The 17,351-nt window shown below is 42.0% G+C and overlaps 1 protein-coding gene across 4 annotated transcripts in view; it reads right to left on the bottom strand.

The window, feature by feature from the left end:
* Nucleotides 1-17,351, bottom strand: part of TRIM8 (tripartite motif containing 8) — a 77,033-nt gene that overhangs the window by 12,041 nt on the left and 47,641 nt on the right. For all 4 annotated transcript variants that reach the window (XM_077349567.1, XM_077349569.1, XM_077349568.1 and 1 more), the window contains 4 exons: nucleotides 7,884-7,979; nucleotides 6,889-7,122; nucleotides 3,639-3,670; nucleotides 2,178-2,293 (listed from right to left, as the gene is read on the bottom strand). In XM_077349567.1, the coding sequence (XP_077205682.1) occupies nucleotides 2,178-2,293; nucleotides 3,639-3,670; nucleotides 6,889-7,122; nucleotides 7,884-7,979 (478 nt within the window). The remainder of the gene's footprint in view (nucleotides 1-2,177; nucleotides 2,294-3,638; nucleotides 3,671-6,888; nucleotides 7,123-7,883; nucleotides 7,980-17,351) is intronic.

Genomic DNA, 17,351 nt, shown 5'->3' with positions numbered 1-17,351 from the left:
ATGGAATTGTGGGAGTTCAGGCAGGGCCCCGATCTCTTCAGGGAGCTTGCTCCACCAGGTGGGGCCAGGACAAAGCTCTGTCCCTGGTTGAGGACTGATGCGATTCTTTGACGCCAGAGATCACCAGCTACTTGGAGTTGGTGGAGTGTAGGGCTCTTTGGGGGGGTATAGGCAGGGAGGCAGTCTCTCACACTGGGCCCAGATCACGTATGGCCTTGAAGGTGACCACTAAAACCTTAAGCCTGATCCCGAATTCAACCAGGATCCAGTAGAGTTGTTGATCCCTCCCCAAAGAACCAGCAAGTGAAAAATGAAACTAGGTTCTATACAAATTGTTTGAACTTCGAAGTAGTCATAAAAGCAAAATTTAGATCCAAACCAAATTCTATCTACTTAAATATAGGACATGAGAGACCTATCTTAAGCCGTATTTTCAAGTGTTTTACGGAAAAGAGATATTGCTGGGTAGGAAAGAATTTGCCTAAAATTCTGAAGAGCTATCAACAATACACCAGCATTTATGTAAACCAGATGTTGATGACAAAAAGCCCCTGGGCTAATTTGAACTGTACAAGGAGAGCTGCTTGACCACTTGTGACCACACTTCATTTCCTGGATTAGACTTCATTTAGCAAAGCTTCTTATGGGCTCACTATTAATTAATTAATTATATACCACCCTTCCTGAAGGCTCAGAGTGGTTTACGTAAAACAGGAACACTACAGATAACTCAATATAACAATAATACAGTAGTAACCGTAGGCAACATAGTAGTCCCATCCAAAATAGAGACATTTCAATTCTGAGTCAGTCCCCCTGCCCGCCAGTAGCACCTCTGTCTTATTGTGATTAAGGTCCATTAGGACAATTAAGTAAAATAACAGAAGCAGGGAGTTAGATGTGATAAAGGCTCATCCCTCCTAATTCCTCACAACAGCAGGTTAATAGTAATCTAGCCTCTCTTCAAAATCTTCAAAGTGGGCAATTCAACAACTGCCAGGGGCAACTTGCCAATTGCTTGTACAATAAAAAGTTTTGTTTCCCATGTCTCTCTCACAGATCTGGAAGACGGCAATTTTTGTAGCCAACTTGGCTTGTTAACATGTTTGAGATGTTGACATAAGAGCCATTTTTCTTGTTGTTGCCATTTTGTTTGTGTGTTATTTTTTAAACCTGCAACAAGCATTCATTTGAAATCGGGTAATATACTGACCATCTTTTTAATGACATGCCCAACTGTTTCGTCTTGCCTTTGTGTTCAAACTGGATCAAATAGTCCAGCTGAAACCAAATGTATTGTTGTTGATACCTCAATGAGAACACCCTTCCCATGCAATATTTTTGTGCATGTTTCAGACTTGTATGCATACTGTCAATATGTTGCTTGGCAAAACATGAAGATGATGAGAGTCTAAGGCTACAAATCCTTCTCTCCATGACTCAGTAGGAATTACTTGAGTAAAAATGCAAGGTCCAAGGAGAAGATGAAGAATAGCTGTAATATCACATCAGGGGGTTCTTTAAACATTACCAGTATCAGCTTTCCAAGTGAACATCTACTTAAGACTTCCCTATCAGACATCTGTTCTTGGTTCTGAGTGCTCAGTAAGTAGCCACTCTTCACGAGTCACAGTTGTCCTATGATCAGACTACAATAGTTCAGCAACTGGGTAGAAGAATGCATTTCCTTTAAATTTCCCATTCTCATTTAGGAACAAATAATTCTGCTCTGAAGGGTCCTGGCTGCAGAAGTTCAGGTGGGGAAAAGGACAATGTTTTACTGCCCAATTAATATTTTCCAGCACAGCTATCATCTGTTCTGCAGCAAATAAATGTTTGCAAGTGCAGAATGCCTTGCATTTTCATGTATTACCTTTAATCTCAACAAAGCTGGTGATGGGAAATGAGTGGTCACATTTCAGGCACTGAGCCCAGAGACAGTTTCAAGCAGCAATAAGCTGGGCCCTGGGAATTGCAGTCCATTAAGACAGCTAGTCCCCTAACATTATGCTCCCTTTCCATGTTGACAGTACCTTCTGGGTTAGCAAGGTCTACTGATGAGCAGTACCGAGATTCAGGTGGCAGACACATACCATGATCTGGGTTGCTGTTTATGCCAGTGAGGATTTGTTCATGCACAAACCAAGAGAAAGAAGGACTGGGGAGTCAAGGCTCACCTTCCAGCAGCTTCCTCAACTGCTTCTCTTTCTTGGCAATCTCATTCAGGAAGAGCTTGGAGTTGAGATGGCCGATCTTGGGAGGGGGCAGGCTGCCTCCTGTGCAGTTTTGGGTCCTAAAAGGAACAGAGTAGTATATCAACACCAAAGAACTGAGTTTCCTTTGGTCATCTGACAACAGCTGGAGAAAAAAATGTTTGTATTTCCCTCTTGCCTCAGACTGAGCGACTTGGTTCTTTTCTAGAACTCTGCTAATAAGGGAATGGTCTCAAGCATGGGGAAGGTTTCTCTCCTGGGGAATTTTGTCTCTAAAACCAGCTTTAGCCCAGGAAGAAACAACTATGCAGTGCAGAATTTCCTGGCATTGTCTCTCTTACTACATTTAGGAGAAGCCATTGTTGTCTGATTTGATTCTACACAATGATCTTGTCTTCCTCCATACATTTTTCTTTCAATAAGACACCAAACTGCCTAGTGTGCCCAACACAGATTGGAGACCTGGAAAAGGGCTCCATGCTCTAATGTTTTGGACCTTCTCAGAATTGTTGCTGGATGCACAGGGCACTGCCCAATGCAAGTCAATGCCACAATATTTATTTATTTACAAAATTTATACCCTGCCTTTCTGACCTCATCAGGACCACCAAGTAGGCTAACAAATAAGCACTTGCTTTTCTCTTCCTTATTTAGAACACATACTACCAGTACAATTCTAAGCAGAGGTGCATTCTTCTAAGGCTACTGAAGTCAATGGACTTAGGAGGGTGTAACTCTGTTTAGGACTGCACTGTCAAGCCGGACTTAAGGGCAGTTGAAGCAGGCAGCATTTCAGAGAGGGGACTGAGCCAATGCCTAACTTATTTGCAGCCTACATTTGAGCACTGCAAGGCATGTACAGCCTGCCTCACGCAGTCTAACACTAATTTTTAGCTAGAATTTGTACAGTTAATCAGTCATCTAAACTCCCTCTGCCCCCTAAGAAAAGTGCCTGGGCATTATAATCCTGTTTCTTCTTAGACTTTTTCATGGAAAGCTAAACAGATTGTGGGTAGTTAATACTTTCACTGTAAGGGTTCTTTTCCCAACGTACAGCTCTCTCTTGACACTGATCAGGAATCAGACCAATTTCCAATGTTACTCTTCAAATAAGGTTACCAGAATTTACCTTTAGCAATATTACTCCAACCTCATCCCTGACCAGGACAGAACTTTCTGAAATATGCTAACCAAAACTAGATTATTTATTTTATTTATATGCCACCCTCCCATACAGCTCAGGGCAGATCTCATCATAGTGCAAGCAGCAGCAGCAGGAGGAGGAACACGAGTTTATACCATACTCTCCCACCCTTCACTTAATTGCCTTAGCCCCATTCCCAGGATGTCATCTGAACGTGCTATATGAAACATCTACACCCCTGCTTCATCTAAAATCATATTGTTCAGAAATGAATTTCTTACCTATCCATTAAGATTTTCACCGACTTGGTATTCTATAAAGCAACAGAGAAAATAAAATCAGTCATGCAGCCTTCCTGTAGCGCAGCATCTCTACCTTTTCCAAATCTGCTGATTTCTCTGCTCTCCTCTGGTTTCTCCAGCCCCATGTCACTCGCCACAATGATACTTAATTCTTCACATATATGGAGCACTACCTGAAAATGGCTGTTCCTTGAAGGCTCAAGTTTGCATGTAGAAGATCTGATGTTCACTTCCCAGCCAAAAGATCTCTGTTAACAAGGCTAAGAATGACCTGGGAGGGATACCACTCTGAGCTAGATGAATTGACTGTTCATTTTGACAGCATTTGGAAACTCTTTATATTGACTTAGGGAGATAACAATACTGAACTAGGTGCTGAATAAATGACATTATTGTTATATGGGATTGATTGGTCTACCAGCTGTTCAGAGTGAAGAAATGTTAATAATTATTGCCACTTTACAGAATTTCAACAACCCTTGGAAGGCTGTGTTTCCTTTTTAGCCCTTCTGGGTAACAAATACAGAACAAAAAGGGCTGGCTTTGTGAGGCTGTATGTGGGTTACCCATATTCTCCCTGCAGGGGCCAGGCATGCTGGACAAAATACACCTATCAATTCTTTAATTCGAATAAAAACTCGAGCCACAGCCTCAGTCAACACTGTATTTGCTATACAACATTGATTATAAACTTTAACTTTTACTATAGCAACAATCTTTAGATACAGTCTATAATCCCTGAAGCACAGAATTAGTCAAAACTTTCATTTGCTTTTCTAGTCCACTTACATGCACACAAAAACTCTTCTTTTCAAAGGCACTTCCAGGTAACCAACCTACACTCTAACAGAGCTAATGTTTTTATTTGCTACCATGTCAACCATTTTACTAATTGTGTTTTGAATATCTGTTTCACAGTGCAATTTGGGCTACAGGGATGGAGCCACCCAGTTAGAAATATACATTACAGTAGTGTACAAATACCCTGTGAATCAGCTGTTGTGATTTATTTGGAATGCCTTCTTTTGACAGACAGTACTGATCAAGAGGTCAAGGATATGTCTTCTAAACCGAGGAGTGCACCATCTGGTCTTTGTGGGTTTCAGATTAGCCCCAGAAGGGGGTGCTTACTGCAAATACAAGGTCTGGTGGCCCTCTTATTCAACTGTTTCTTTTATAACATCTGATCTTGGGATACCAATTGGGGTCATGGCTATGTATCATCAGCTGCAAGGGATATCCACAGCACACTATTAAAACAGCATCTGAATTACAAAGCTCTTCTCTGTGTAACCAAAGAACCTTGCTTGGTTTTTCCCTTGAGAAGCTTGACCTCAAGTTGTAGTAATTCATGCATAATTCTTCTGACTGGTTAATAGTTTATAGCTTTGAGTGGTCCTACCTTCATTTGCCTTAATCCTTAAAGAATTAGCTAGCCTGCACAGGATTTCCAAACCTCCCTTATTCTACCTACATTTCTATAAGTTAAGGTCTGGTCCATCATCAGCTTCTCAGTGGAACAGGCTTCCTCGGGAGGTGGTGGGTTCTCCAACTTTGGAAATTTTTTAACAGAGGCTGGATAGACATCTTAGGGAGAGGCTGATTCTGTGAAGGCTTAAGGGGGTGGCAGGTTACAGTGGATGAGCAATAGGGTTGTGAGTGTCCTGCACAGTGCAGGGGGTTGGACTAGATGGCCCATGAGATCCCTTCCAACTCTACTATTCTATGATTCTATGAGATCTGGACTTATGTAGCTTCAATAAGTCAGCTAAACATCTGATATCATTCAAACATGCCTTGGATTCACCATCACCACCACATCTGCCTCATGCTTTCATTCAAAGAGTTCCATGCGGCATAAAGGGATGATTTTTCCTACTTTCAACAATCCGAGTGAAAGACGTTATCCAACAAGTTTCAGGACTGCAAGTGAGGATTTGAACTTGTTCTGTTGTCCAACCTTTACTCTTGCATGACACTGAGTCTTGATATCATACTCAGAACCAGAAATCCAGTCCTCTTCTTAATGACTCTTCCATGTATTTGCTCATTAAAGCACCAATAATTTAAATTTATGCTGAATTCAGTAAGCTTAAGAGCAACCTCATCACTCAGGAGCAATTGCCAAGATGACAACTATTACTGTTAAAAATAATCTCCATACTGAGAATAGCAAGCAATCACTGAAGATTCAGAAAAACGGGTTTGTTGTATACTTCGGACCCCATTCTGATTTTTCAAAATGATTTTAATTTTTAAAAATTTGGAATTGTATGCTTGAGAGATTACTCAACATTTAGCCCATTCTTTTCCTTTATGTTCATGGAAATGACGATTCTACTATTACATTCAGAATATGTAGCACAGACACTTTTGGGCTTCCAAGCCCATGTGGTTAACTACCCAGAAGTAGTAAGTTGTCCAAGGCATCTTGCCAAGTGGTAAGGATGATTTTACCACATATTAGATCAAGGGTGTGGTACAAATGGGGAAAATGGTCAACAGGAGCATATTCTGAACACATAACCAACAACCTTAATATTTAGATAGTAACTCCTCTAAAATGCAGGTGATTGAGGGGCTGTCTTCCAGATCAATGCCAAATGGTTAAATAATTTCAGTAAGGTAGGCTGAAGAGTCGCAGAAGCAGGTGTGTTTGGGTCCAGTTTTTTTTAAACAGCGAAGCTCTGCTACATTTTCTACAAGATGCACAACTCTTTCTGGCATTTGGAATCTTAGTTAAGTGACTAAGGCAATATTTGAAAATGCAAGAAAAGTGACTAAATGGAACAGGAAATCAGTTCCATCCATTGGCTCTTCCCAATTCAGTAATCTTTCTTAACATTTTCTCCTTTCGCTATGAAGGTTTCAAAATGGTTAGTAGAGTCATAGAGTAACTGGGAAAACCATGGCAGATGACATTAAAAGCATGCCATGATTACCAGCTTGAGCTTTTGTATGGAAAGTATGGGAAGAGATGCCCTAAGTAACCCTGGAAGTGGCAATGGATGGATAACAGACCTCTACAGAACTTTGAAGAAGCAAGAGAGGAGAAATATACTTTCATATCTACAAGGTGAGGGTGAAGATGTAGCTTCCATATTAGGACAGAGGGGGAACTGGAAGCAGCCATTGCTAGGCTGAGACCTTATATTTCCACACTTTTTACTTATGCTATCACCAAATGCTCCTCTGGACCCTCCCTTTCCCCAGAGACCCCTCACTTCACCTTCATGAAGTTGATGTCCTCGGTCTTGTCATACATGACCTGAACGGAGCTGAGCAGCTTCTTAGCTTCTTGCATGCGCTCGCTGAGATGCAACACCTGGGCAGCATTCTCATTGCAGAACTTTGCCTGAGCCTTGTCTAGGATCTCCATAGTCTTGCGCAAATCCTCATCAAGGATCTGGTGCATCTTCTCATATTGTAGGCGCACCTCATCCTTCAGCTGGTTCACCTTCTCCTGATAAAACAGAAAAGGGGAGAACATCCAATGTTCAGCTCATGTCACACCCTGTACAGTAGGGAGGTTACTCCTGGGCTCTGCCCATTTCTTCAAGTTTGGTTATTAAGGAACAAAAAAAAAGTCGTATGCTTTGTATCACTAGAACATTAAAGGGGCTGCAGGAGTATCGGGGTCTTTCAAATAACAAATAGGACACAATGGTCATAGTTTGGCAAATGCTCTAGCTTAGTTTCAGAGAAAATGGTATCTAGCCATGGATAGAGGATACTGGAAGGAGAATTGCATATAGTACATTGGAAAATGCTGTGAGCAAGAGTCTTAGTCTTTTTGTCCTAGTCATGGTTGGAGAGAGTTCAGTGTTTTAATCAGGGGTTCAGATGCTAAGAATCAAATATTTGGGGCTAGTCCCCTGCAAAACAAAGTAAAGTCCACCAAATAGCACAAAAGCAATGGTGGAATAATTTACAGAACCTGTTATTATTGTGTTCTCTGTACAAGGCTTCTTTTTAAGACTACATATGGTCTGGTTGGAAAGTAGCCTCCTTAGAAGCTATGCTACAGATGGTCATGTTGATGGGGCTATCCTGGGCCCACCACAGTAGGTTAGTTTTTTGATATTCTGGCTGCAACTCTTTTCCCTCCAAGGTGTCCTTTCAGGGAACTTCTTCTTTGGTAGAAGACTTTGATGAGCATCTGCAGCTCTTGGTTGCTACTTGGATCTAACATACAGTCAAAATAAAATAAATAATCCCAGTTACCTCAACCAGCCGCTTGTCAGATTCCAATTTGTATAGCTGCTGCTCAATGTCTTGCTCGCGCTCTTCCAGACGGTCCTGCTGCTTCACCAGCATTTTCTGCAATAGAAGGAACAAGAAGGGGAAAGGCTGTTAGTCCCTTAGAAATGGGCTCCAGCCTTTTAAAAGCTGCTGCAGTTGCAAGACCAGAAGCACCCAAGAAATGCAGTGCAGAAAGTCAATGGTCCTGTCACATTTCCAAACTAATGATTCAAAAGTACATGTTGGAAAATAGCCAGAAAGCATATAAAAGTCCGTCTTTGCAGCTTATTAATAGCTAGGCATAAATATGAAGAATGTAAATAGGGAAGAATATCCCAACAAGTGTGTGACTGAAGAGCCAAAACCAGGGAAAGTAGCTGCGATACATGCTTTTTCTTTCTCTGCTCTCGTGCAACTCACACATCTCCCTGCAAAGTGTGTCTGAAAACACTTTCTGGCCTTTTCCCTGAATGGACTTTTAAAACCTTAGTAGGAAAATGAATGAAGAGGAGCAGATTCTCTAAGGCACTACTTGGTTTTAACTTTTTTACTCTTTCAGCTTCCGGACATTTCCTTTTGTTAGCAACAGAAATAGCCAAGAGAAAAGAAGAGCACTATCAGCGACATGGTCTTTTTGGTGGGTGCAGCTCTGCATTGTTCTCCAGAACCACGAGACAGCCAAATGACCTTGGCATCTCTGATCCCTCCCATGGAATCCCACAATACAAGATCACTTAACAACACAGATTAATCCCATCCTCACAACCGGGCTTTAGGTACTCCCTCATGAACAAATCACCAACACACAGTATAAAAGAACAGATTCCCAAGGATAAAAGAATAGTTCCCCAGTCTACCTCAGCAATACCAGCAGTGTGCACTGGAGAGGCCGACCAATGTTAGACATTGCGGGAATACTTTTGCTGTTTAAATTAGGAACCAAAAAGCAAAGATCAATAGCTGGTTGTGAGAAAGCTACCTTCTGTGTAGAAGATATGTGGGAGAGAGGAAAAATACTCTCCCATTATTCTAGCATTGTCTTCTGCTAGTGGCTAAAAACTCTGCTTTGTGTGGCACCATGGAGGACGACAGATATCCAGGGCGATTCAAGTTTTCACTATGACAATGATCCCTATCTTGCTTTTCAGGGCAGTCTTTGACCTCCCTCTACTTTGTTCCCTTTGTAAGCTGATCAACACACGAAAAAGCATAGCCTGAGTGTCCCTATGGGCAGAATTAGGTCCACCATCCTCGGAGGGAGAAGATTGGCAATTGGCCAATTTGTACCTTGCACTATAATAACTGGATACTTATCTTCATTAAAAGGAGATTGTCATAAATTGTCTTGGCCCAAGATTCTTGATTCAAAACTCTCTCTTATTGGACTAAATCCTGACATTCAGGGTCCTGAACCTGCAATTGTTAAGCACTATAGCAAGAAAAATATTCAAGGAAGAAATTACCTGAACCCATGATCTTGTGCTCACAGGGTCTGTTCTTCCTTTTTTTTTTTAGTATCCTTCCACCTAAATTGCTGCCTTCCTGTGCTCTTTACCTAATGATCCCAAATTAGAGCTTTCTTATTGACAGCCCACTCTGGTTATGAAGGGAAGATTCCCTTGCTGTTGTGAATTTTTTCCATTGGTTTAGTGTCAAGCCCAGATGATGTTATTTAACAGAAGGATTTTTGACTGCTCAAGACTTTTAGTCAAGGAGCTTTAATCAGATTAAATGAAGTAAGGAAATACAGATCACTCTTTCATCAATAGTCAAACCATCAAAGAAGTGGCATTCAAAGGTCTATACAAGTCTATACAACTTGTGAACCATCACGCCAAACTTGGCCTACCAACACAGGTTGCATCCCATCATACCCTTAAGACAGGCTTTCTCAACCAGGGTTTCCTGAAACCCTGGCATTTCTTAGTGGATCTGGAAGGGTTTTCCGAATGGGTAGGAGGTTAATTTTTTATATTTTTAAAAGTTTTATTAAACATTTATTAGGTAATATGACCATATTTGGTCATATCAAATCATTTCCGCCCCTCCCAAATGGCCAATGACGGACCTGGTGGGGGTAGGAAGGGGAGGGGCCTCAGGTGGGTGTGTACACAGCTATGCTTCCCAGCCACATTCTGAACGATTGCTCCACTTCTGGGTATCCTGAAGAATATTTCAGGGATTCCTCAATGGTAAAAAAAAGTTAAGAAAGGCTGCTTTTAAGACTTCCTCCAGTGAACCAAAAACTGCGTGAACCTACTTTAGCCTATCATTACATCCAGTCCCCTGTATCCTGGCTGCTCCACACCCAACAATCTTTTCTCTCAGTTTTCTGTAGCAAACACAAGCGGTTTATTGAGCTACAGTGGATAGGACAACTGGATCACAGTTTTTGAAGATCTGCTTGCACTGTATCAGTATCAACTTTCCATACTTCAGCTGGTTTTTAATTATCTGTCAATTACCATATGGTGTTTCTAGGCCCCTAGCTCCCCATTATGCCTACCTGGACAAAAAATATTGAGCCAGAGACACAGCATGGGACATTGACAAATGCACAATGAATGAACAGAAGAAAATCCCACAATTCTATCTTACTTTTTAAAAAGTGCTTTCTTTGGAAAGGGAGAAGCAAAGAAAATACATAATCAGTCCTCACACGTTTGGAAGAAGTTGGAAGCACAAAAGCACTTTAGGCAAAGAAAGTTTTGCATGAGAAAGTTGCTCTCATTTAAGGCACATGAGCTTTTTTTGATAATAAAAATCCAGATAAACCAGTCTTACAGTGTCTTGCCTTTCACATCAACGTGGGTTTGTTGACAGCATATGACCTTAATAAATTGCACACATTTATACTAGATAACATTACCTAGATAACCTGCTGATGGATACCTTGTTTTTATAACTATTAAACTCTCGCTCTTAAAGCTGAGTAAAATGGGGACTGCAGATTAACTATGATATATAATAACTGTTGTGTGCTTGTGTATTACATTTGTATCCTGACCTTCTTCTAAGTAACTTAGGACAATTTTTATTTGCAATCATTCTGTTGTCAGGGTCAGGTAAGAGGTAGTGACATGGTCAAGGCCATGCAATGATTTTCCTTTCAAGGACCTGAGCCCATAGGCCCCTAATCCAAGACCAATACACTTTCTGCCTACAATACCACACTGGTTCCCATAAGAATATTACGATAATTGACTAGATCAGATTTTTTTTCAACCTTTTGTTAGTGGAGGAGCCCCTGAAATACATTTTCAGGCTTAGAGGACCTATGGAAGTTGTTTCAGCTGGTTATGCCTTGCTGCCATCCCCCCCCCCCAAAAAAGTGACATGTGATTGGAAGTGACATCACCACCCACACCCTTTGCTCTTTTTGCTCTCCTTCCCTGCCTTTACTACTACTATGGTTGCTCCAACGTCATGTTGACTGGAAAAAATGGTAGGAGCTGTGTCTATACCACAACCCAATCGACTCCCACCCTTTGATTTTTACATCCACGCCCTAACCACTGAGCGATCTTGGTGGAGACAGTCAGATTCGTAGATAGTGGCCAAGTCCATTAAGGCAGGAGCAGAAAGACCATGGACCCCCTCCAGAGCTCCCACAGAGCCCAGAGGTCCACAGACCCCTGGTGGGGATCCCATCACTAGATTATAAATCTCAAGCATCCTGGAAGAACAATCGAATTATAGCAACAAACTGCATCAAGCCCAATAAGTAAGTTGTGTAATGCACATTTTATGTAGTTCAGACAAGGAAGCCGTGCCACATACTACCAACAATCTGGGGAGGGAGGCTTCTTCCCAATTACAAAGACTGAGACAATGCTGTCTAACATTATCCGATCTAGAATTTTATTCCAGTGGTCCCCAACCTTTTTATCACCGGGGACCAGTCAACGCTTGACAATTTTACTGTGGCCCGGGGGAGGGCGGTAGTCTTTTGCTGAGGGATGTCGCCGCCGCCAGCTGAGCCCCTGCTCCACTTGCTTTCCCACCAGCACCCCTGATTTCCTACCACCCACTGGGGGGCGCTGCCAGCAGCAGCTGCGCAGTGCCACGCTGAGGGGGAGCCCCAGCGATGGCGGCCGCTGGAGAGCACCAAAGGTGAGCCAGCAGCCAGCAGAGTGGGAAGGCAGCCCCTGAGGCAGCAGCTGGGGAGGAGGGCGAGGAGGAGCCACGGCCTGGTACAGATTGATCTACGGACCAGTATCTGTCTCCAGACCGGGGATTGGGGACCACTGTTTTATTCCACAATGCCACACAGATGCTCAAATGAGGAGTTATATCCTTTAACATGGCTTTATCAATCAGCTTTCCAGGGCAAACTACCACCTCGTTTTATAGCTGTCTGTAGAAACCAGCCTACATAATTAACCCATATGCATATAGAATCTCAAAAATTAGGGTATGGCTTACATGTTTTCAGTATTCCAAATGCCCATAGATACATTATATGAACCTAGATATTCACAGTCAAAGTCCAGCATTCTATCCATTATACTACCATGTGTCCTCTTACTTTGCAGTTTCTAGATAGCCCCCATTTCCCACCCAAGCCAAGCCAGACCTTAGCTTTAGCAGTACAACTGCATTCTATCTTGCTAGTATATATTAATACAGCCCTTCCTCCAAGGAGCTCAAGATAGTATGCTTAGCTCTCCTTCCCCTTTTTATCCTTAAACAACCACCTTGTGAAGTAGGCTAAGTTGAGAGTGACTGGTCCAAGGACAGGAGTTAGGCTTCTTTGCATAGTAGTGATCTGAACCCAAGTCTCCCAGATCCTAGTTCAGTAAACTAAGAACTACATCACACTGACTGCCTTCCAACGATTCTGAATCAAACAAGGATCAATTATACAAAATAAACATAATGTTTTGTTCTTTCCTCTCCTGTCTTCCATATTCCACTAGATCAGTAGATTTAATTTAGCCTGCAGGCAGGGAATCATTGTTTAAAAAATTGATTGCATGGAGCCTAAAAATTTTAGCCTCTACATAAATAAAATATCTGTTTCATTTATTCAGACCAGAACACTGTTTTTTTAAATGAAGACTGTCTGATTAAAGAAATCTTAATTGTCTTGTTTTAATCAATTAAGTCTCCATTTATTCGTCCAAGAGTAAAAGCAATAGCGATGATACCCCCCGCCCATTTTCTTAGCTTTAAAATGATACAGTTTTGTCCCAGCAAGCAACGCTTTAGAAAGAAGCATTCTCTACTACGTGTGGGGGGAAAGTCTCTTATGTATCTTCTATTTTTAATGCAAAATTATATCACTATGGCACATAATTTGAATTTACTTTATGCAGAGGAAACAGGTGCAAGTGTAAGTGAAGGACTATTTTACTTGAACAATTCTCTCTCCCACCCATCAGGTACCTTTTTAATTAGGTTAAGTGGAAAGGTTTGTTTGGTTTGTACTTGAGGCTAGGGCTGAAAGAGAATATAGAATATGGCTACACTGCATATACCACTAGCTGCCAGTCTCCACAAAATCTAGCAAGAAAGCCTAGACAGACCTGGGCTTAAAAGTGAACGCAAAGTTTTTAAAACAACACAAAGTATCCCATTTCCTTTCCCTGTAGTATCAAATCACATTCCACTGTAAAAAAAAAGAAGACAATGACGACAATCAAGGAGGAGGGAGGAAATAATCAAATCTAAATTTGCACCCCTAAAATGGCTACTCGTTTGGAATCATTTGTTTAACAGCTTGGCTTGGAGACGAGGCTCTTGAGCCAAGAGCTCCTGGTGCAGGATCAGTGCCGGGCGCCTCCAATCGCTATATCAAGGGCACCCTGCCGATAACCTGCAGTGAAAAAATCCGCAAACGTTTGCATTTAATTCACTGTGTGTTTCATCCCCCTCAGGGAAGTAAAAAAAAAGCCAGCCTAGTTTCAAATCTTTAATCGGAGAGGCAGGACAGAGCAGGGAAAAACTTTAACTGGCTAGGAGGGTTTCGGATAGGGAGGGGGGAAATGGCACCAAAGACCAATTTTGAGGCCAATATTACTATTATAAACTACCACTTGGGCATTTATAATCAAATAATTAATTCTGGGTTTAAGCAGGGGAGGTGCGGGGATTAACGGCACTGCAGGGAAACAGCATCACCTTCTCTTTACACTTGTAAGGAAGGATGGGAAGCAGACCCCCCCTTTTGTTTTCTTTGTTTTTCTTCATGTCTCAAGACCCCTCAGGCCTCATTAACAGGTGCAGAAGTCAGGAAGAGGAAATAGCTGAGATGTTGTGGCAAGCAATATGGGAAGCTGAGTGGCCTCTGCCTTAAAAGGGGACACATTTGACAACTCGGCTTCCCTTGGTGGAAGGAGATCTTCCTCTTTGTCTGCTGCTTTTTAGGCTGGATTCAAAGGGGCCTCCGGCTGGAGCTTAAAATGACTCACCTTGTGGGACCCGCATGATGTCTCAAGTTGAATCCTTTTGCCTCAGCCAACTTCACAGCTTTCTCCCCCCCCTCCCCCCAAAAATGTCTAACATTATCCGATCTAGAGATTCTGGATCATCATTATTGGCTGCTCAGAAATGCATCCTTTCTGAGCAAACCTGTTCTGTGAAACTGAACAGGTTTGGGAAACAGCATAGCTCCTCTGCTAATCTGGGAAGGGACACTTAGTAAAAGGTGAGCTATAAATCAGCTGCTGTTACCTATGAGAGAAGCAGAGAAATCGAATGGCACAGTTCAGAAATAAAAGGTGGCAATGAGCAAAAATGAAAGCTATGAAGATTCAACATCAATTTTGAAAGTAGGCCTGAAATGCAAATACAAATGAATCCAACCTCACTTTATTCAAAGTGGTGGGACTTTTGCTGTGCCCTCAACTGTTCCATAATTAGGAAAGGCCTCCTTTGTTTGGCAAGCCCCTCTCCCAGTTGAGAGGGCAAGAGCTGTGGAAGTACCAGAAGGCAAGACTTTGCAACACTCATGAGAGAAAGATTTAAAGACAGAAAATGAGAGAAGCTTTAAAATAGAAAGGCAAATGTGGGAGGTACAAATATGCAGTGCTTGCAAATCTATTCCAGGCAAGTTAACCAACCACTGCTGTTCAGACACCTCTGCCTTCTTCCAGGCTAGAGGCCACAGACTGAATATGTCTTCCAGCATCATGATTACTGGGGCAAATGGTCCTGTGTTTGGACTCCGTGCCCCAATCAAGTGACAAGTCAGTGAAGGTAGAAGGTTGCTGTAAAGGTAGCAGGAATGCTGCTGCAGCTCTCACATTCCTTCTGACAACCTTTTACAATGAGCAGCCTAGCACAGGAGAGGGGAAATCCAGAGAAAACTTAATAATTTCCCAAAGGTTTGTAGACTTATAAATCCATGGGAAAGGCAGAGAGGGAGCCTTATTGCTCTTTGCTAGTTTAACAACAACAAAAATCTAGGTTGAATGTTCAAAGCTGCAATTGCACAGCAGGATGAGTGCACAACCTCCAAAGATCTTCTAAAGTAATACAGTATGGAAATGGTGATGGGAGTGGGGGAAGTGCACCTGGTCACAAGGAGTGTTGCAAGGAATATCTAACACATATCAGCAAAACAGTGACACCTTCCCCATGAGGGGAGACTAAGTATGGCACTTTTCAGTTCCGAAAAAAGACCATATCTGGGGTTTACAAAGGAGAAAGCAAAGAGAGAACTTTCCCTCCTTCTCCCAGAATTAAAGAACATCCAGTGTGACTGATAAACAGTAGATGCAAGCCAGACTTCCCCATACAACAAATAACTAGCAGAAATCACTGCCTCTGGATGTGGTGATGTTTCAGTGGCTAAAGCAAATCAAGACATATTCACCCAGGACAGCTCTATCTGTGGCTATTAGCCAGGATGGCTTGAGTGCAACTTTCATGGCCAGAGGCATTATACTTCTGTAGACTAGTTGCTTGGGGATAAGTAGCTGGCAAAGGGATTGTCCTTGCTGCCCCAACTGTAGCCTTCTAAGTTACTTGGCTGGCCACTGTAAGAAAATGAAATTCTGGACGAGATTGTTCTTTATACGAGGCAAATATATTTTTCTAGTAAAAAAAGAGTGTTTTGATTTTGACTATTCAGTAAGTAAAAATATAGTAACCTGGACGGTCACAGAATATGGCCTCCCAGTGTCATCCTTGCTTACATCCTGCAAAGTCACTTCTGAGGCCAAGGGGCCTTTGGGAACAGCATATAGATATGGATCCTACATCCGGTGTAAGGAATCAGCAAATCAGACATGGGAAAATAAGGATCCAAGCTAGTATCACTGCACTGCAGCCTTCAGAAATAACACATGAATTACTCTGCTGTTTGAAAAGGTCTGTGAAAACCTGCAATTAAGCATACAAAATATGTGCAAAAAAAAGAGATAAACTGTATAGATTATAGCATGTTGGGACTTGTCTCTTCCTCGTTTAGCCCTCTCTTTATTTGCTATATCTACTTTCTGTCCTCTTGTTAATGAACTAAAGCTAGTTTCCAAACAATAACTTACAATCTAATAGACATGGTCTGAAAGGAGATGGGGAGTGAAGAGGAAAATCTGCACACTCAGGAACTAATTCTTGCATATCTATTTCCAAACGTGGCTTCAGAGTAAAGATAAAGAAATCCATACAATAAGACTAGTCACAGAAATGGGAGACCTTTCTACAAATCCAGGGGAGTCCTAGGGCTAGCAGGAAAATCTTAAATAAAAAAGGAAGATACAAAATAGTTAAAAATTAAAGCACCAAGATCTTGCAAGCTTACCTTACAAGACCTCATCAGCCATTTTGAGGTGCCTAGTCAATCGGAGACAATAATCTGGTTGGCCAGGTAATCTAAAATGGCTGCTGAATTCTATCCTGGAAGCTGAGGAGAATGGGGGAAAGCAAGGAGAAGGTAGGAAAGAAAAGAAATATGGGGAGTGACCAAAGAAAAGGGAGCAAAAGGGAAGATTAGAGCTGGAGAGAGGGACAGAAGCGGGGTACAGGGAGAAACTACAAGGTAAATTGGCATGACACAAAAGTAAATAACATCACCTAGTAAATAACATCCCATTAAAGAGATAGATAATATTAGTTCATGCCTGTAAGCAACTGTAGATCTAACCATTGCACCACATAGATTCCCAGTTGCTCATTACTTATGTGACTACTGTCTCCACATGCTTAAAGATACTACTTGGTGTAGTGATTAAGCACAGCAACCTCTAATTTGGAGAACCAGGTTCGGTTCCCCACTCCTCCACATGCAGCCAGCTGAGTGACCTTGGGCCAGTCACAGTTCTCACCTGCCTCATAGGGTGTACGTAGGTGAAGAAGAAGGGTAGGTGATCGTTAGCTGCTCTGAGACTCCCTCAGGTAGTAAAAAGCAGGGTACAAAAACCCAACTCTTCTTCTTCTATTTAAATATCTGTAAGTCCATCTTTCTCAGACTCCTCTCATCTCAATGACACCATCTAGGCATTG

This window comes from Paroedura picta, chromosome 8 (assembly GCF_049243985.1).
Source record: "Paroedura picta isolate Pp20150507F chromosome 8, Ppicta_v3.0, whole genome shotgun sequence".
Taxonomy (NCBI): domain Eukaryota; kingdom Metazoa; phylum Chordata; class Lepidosauria; order Squamata; family Gekkonidae; genus Paroedura; species Paroedura picta.
Note: the sequence above shows the minus strand (reverse complement) of the source record. Positions and strands in the feature narration are given on the sequence as shown.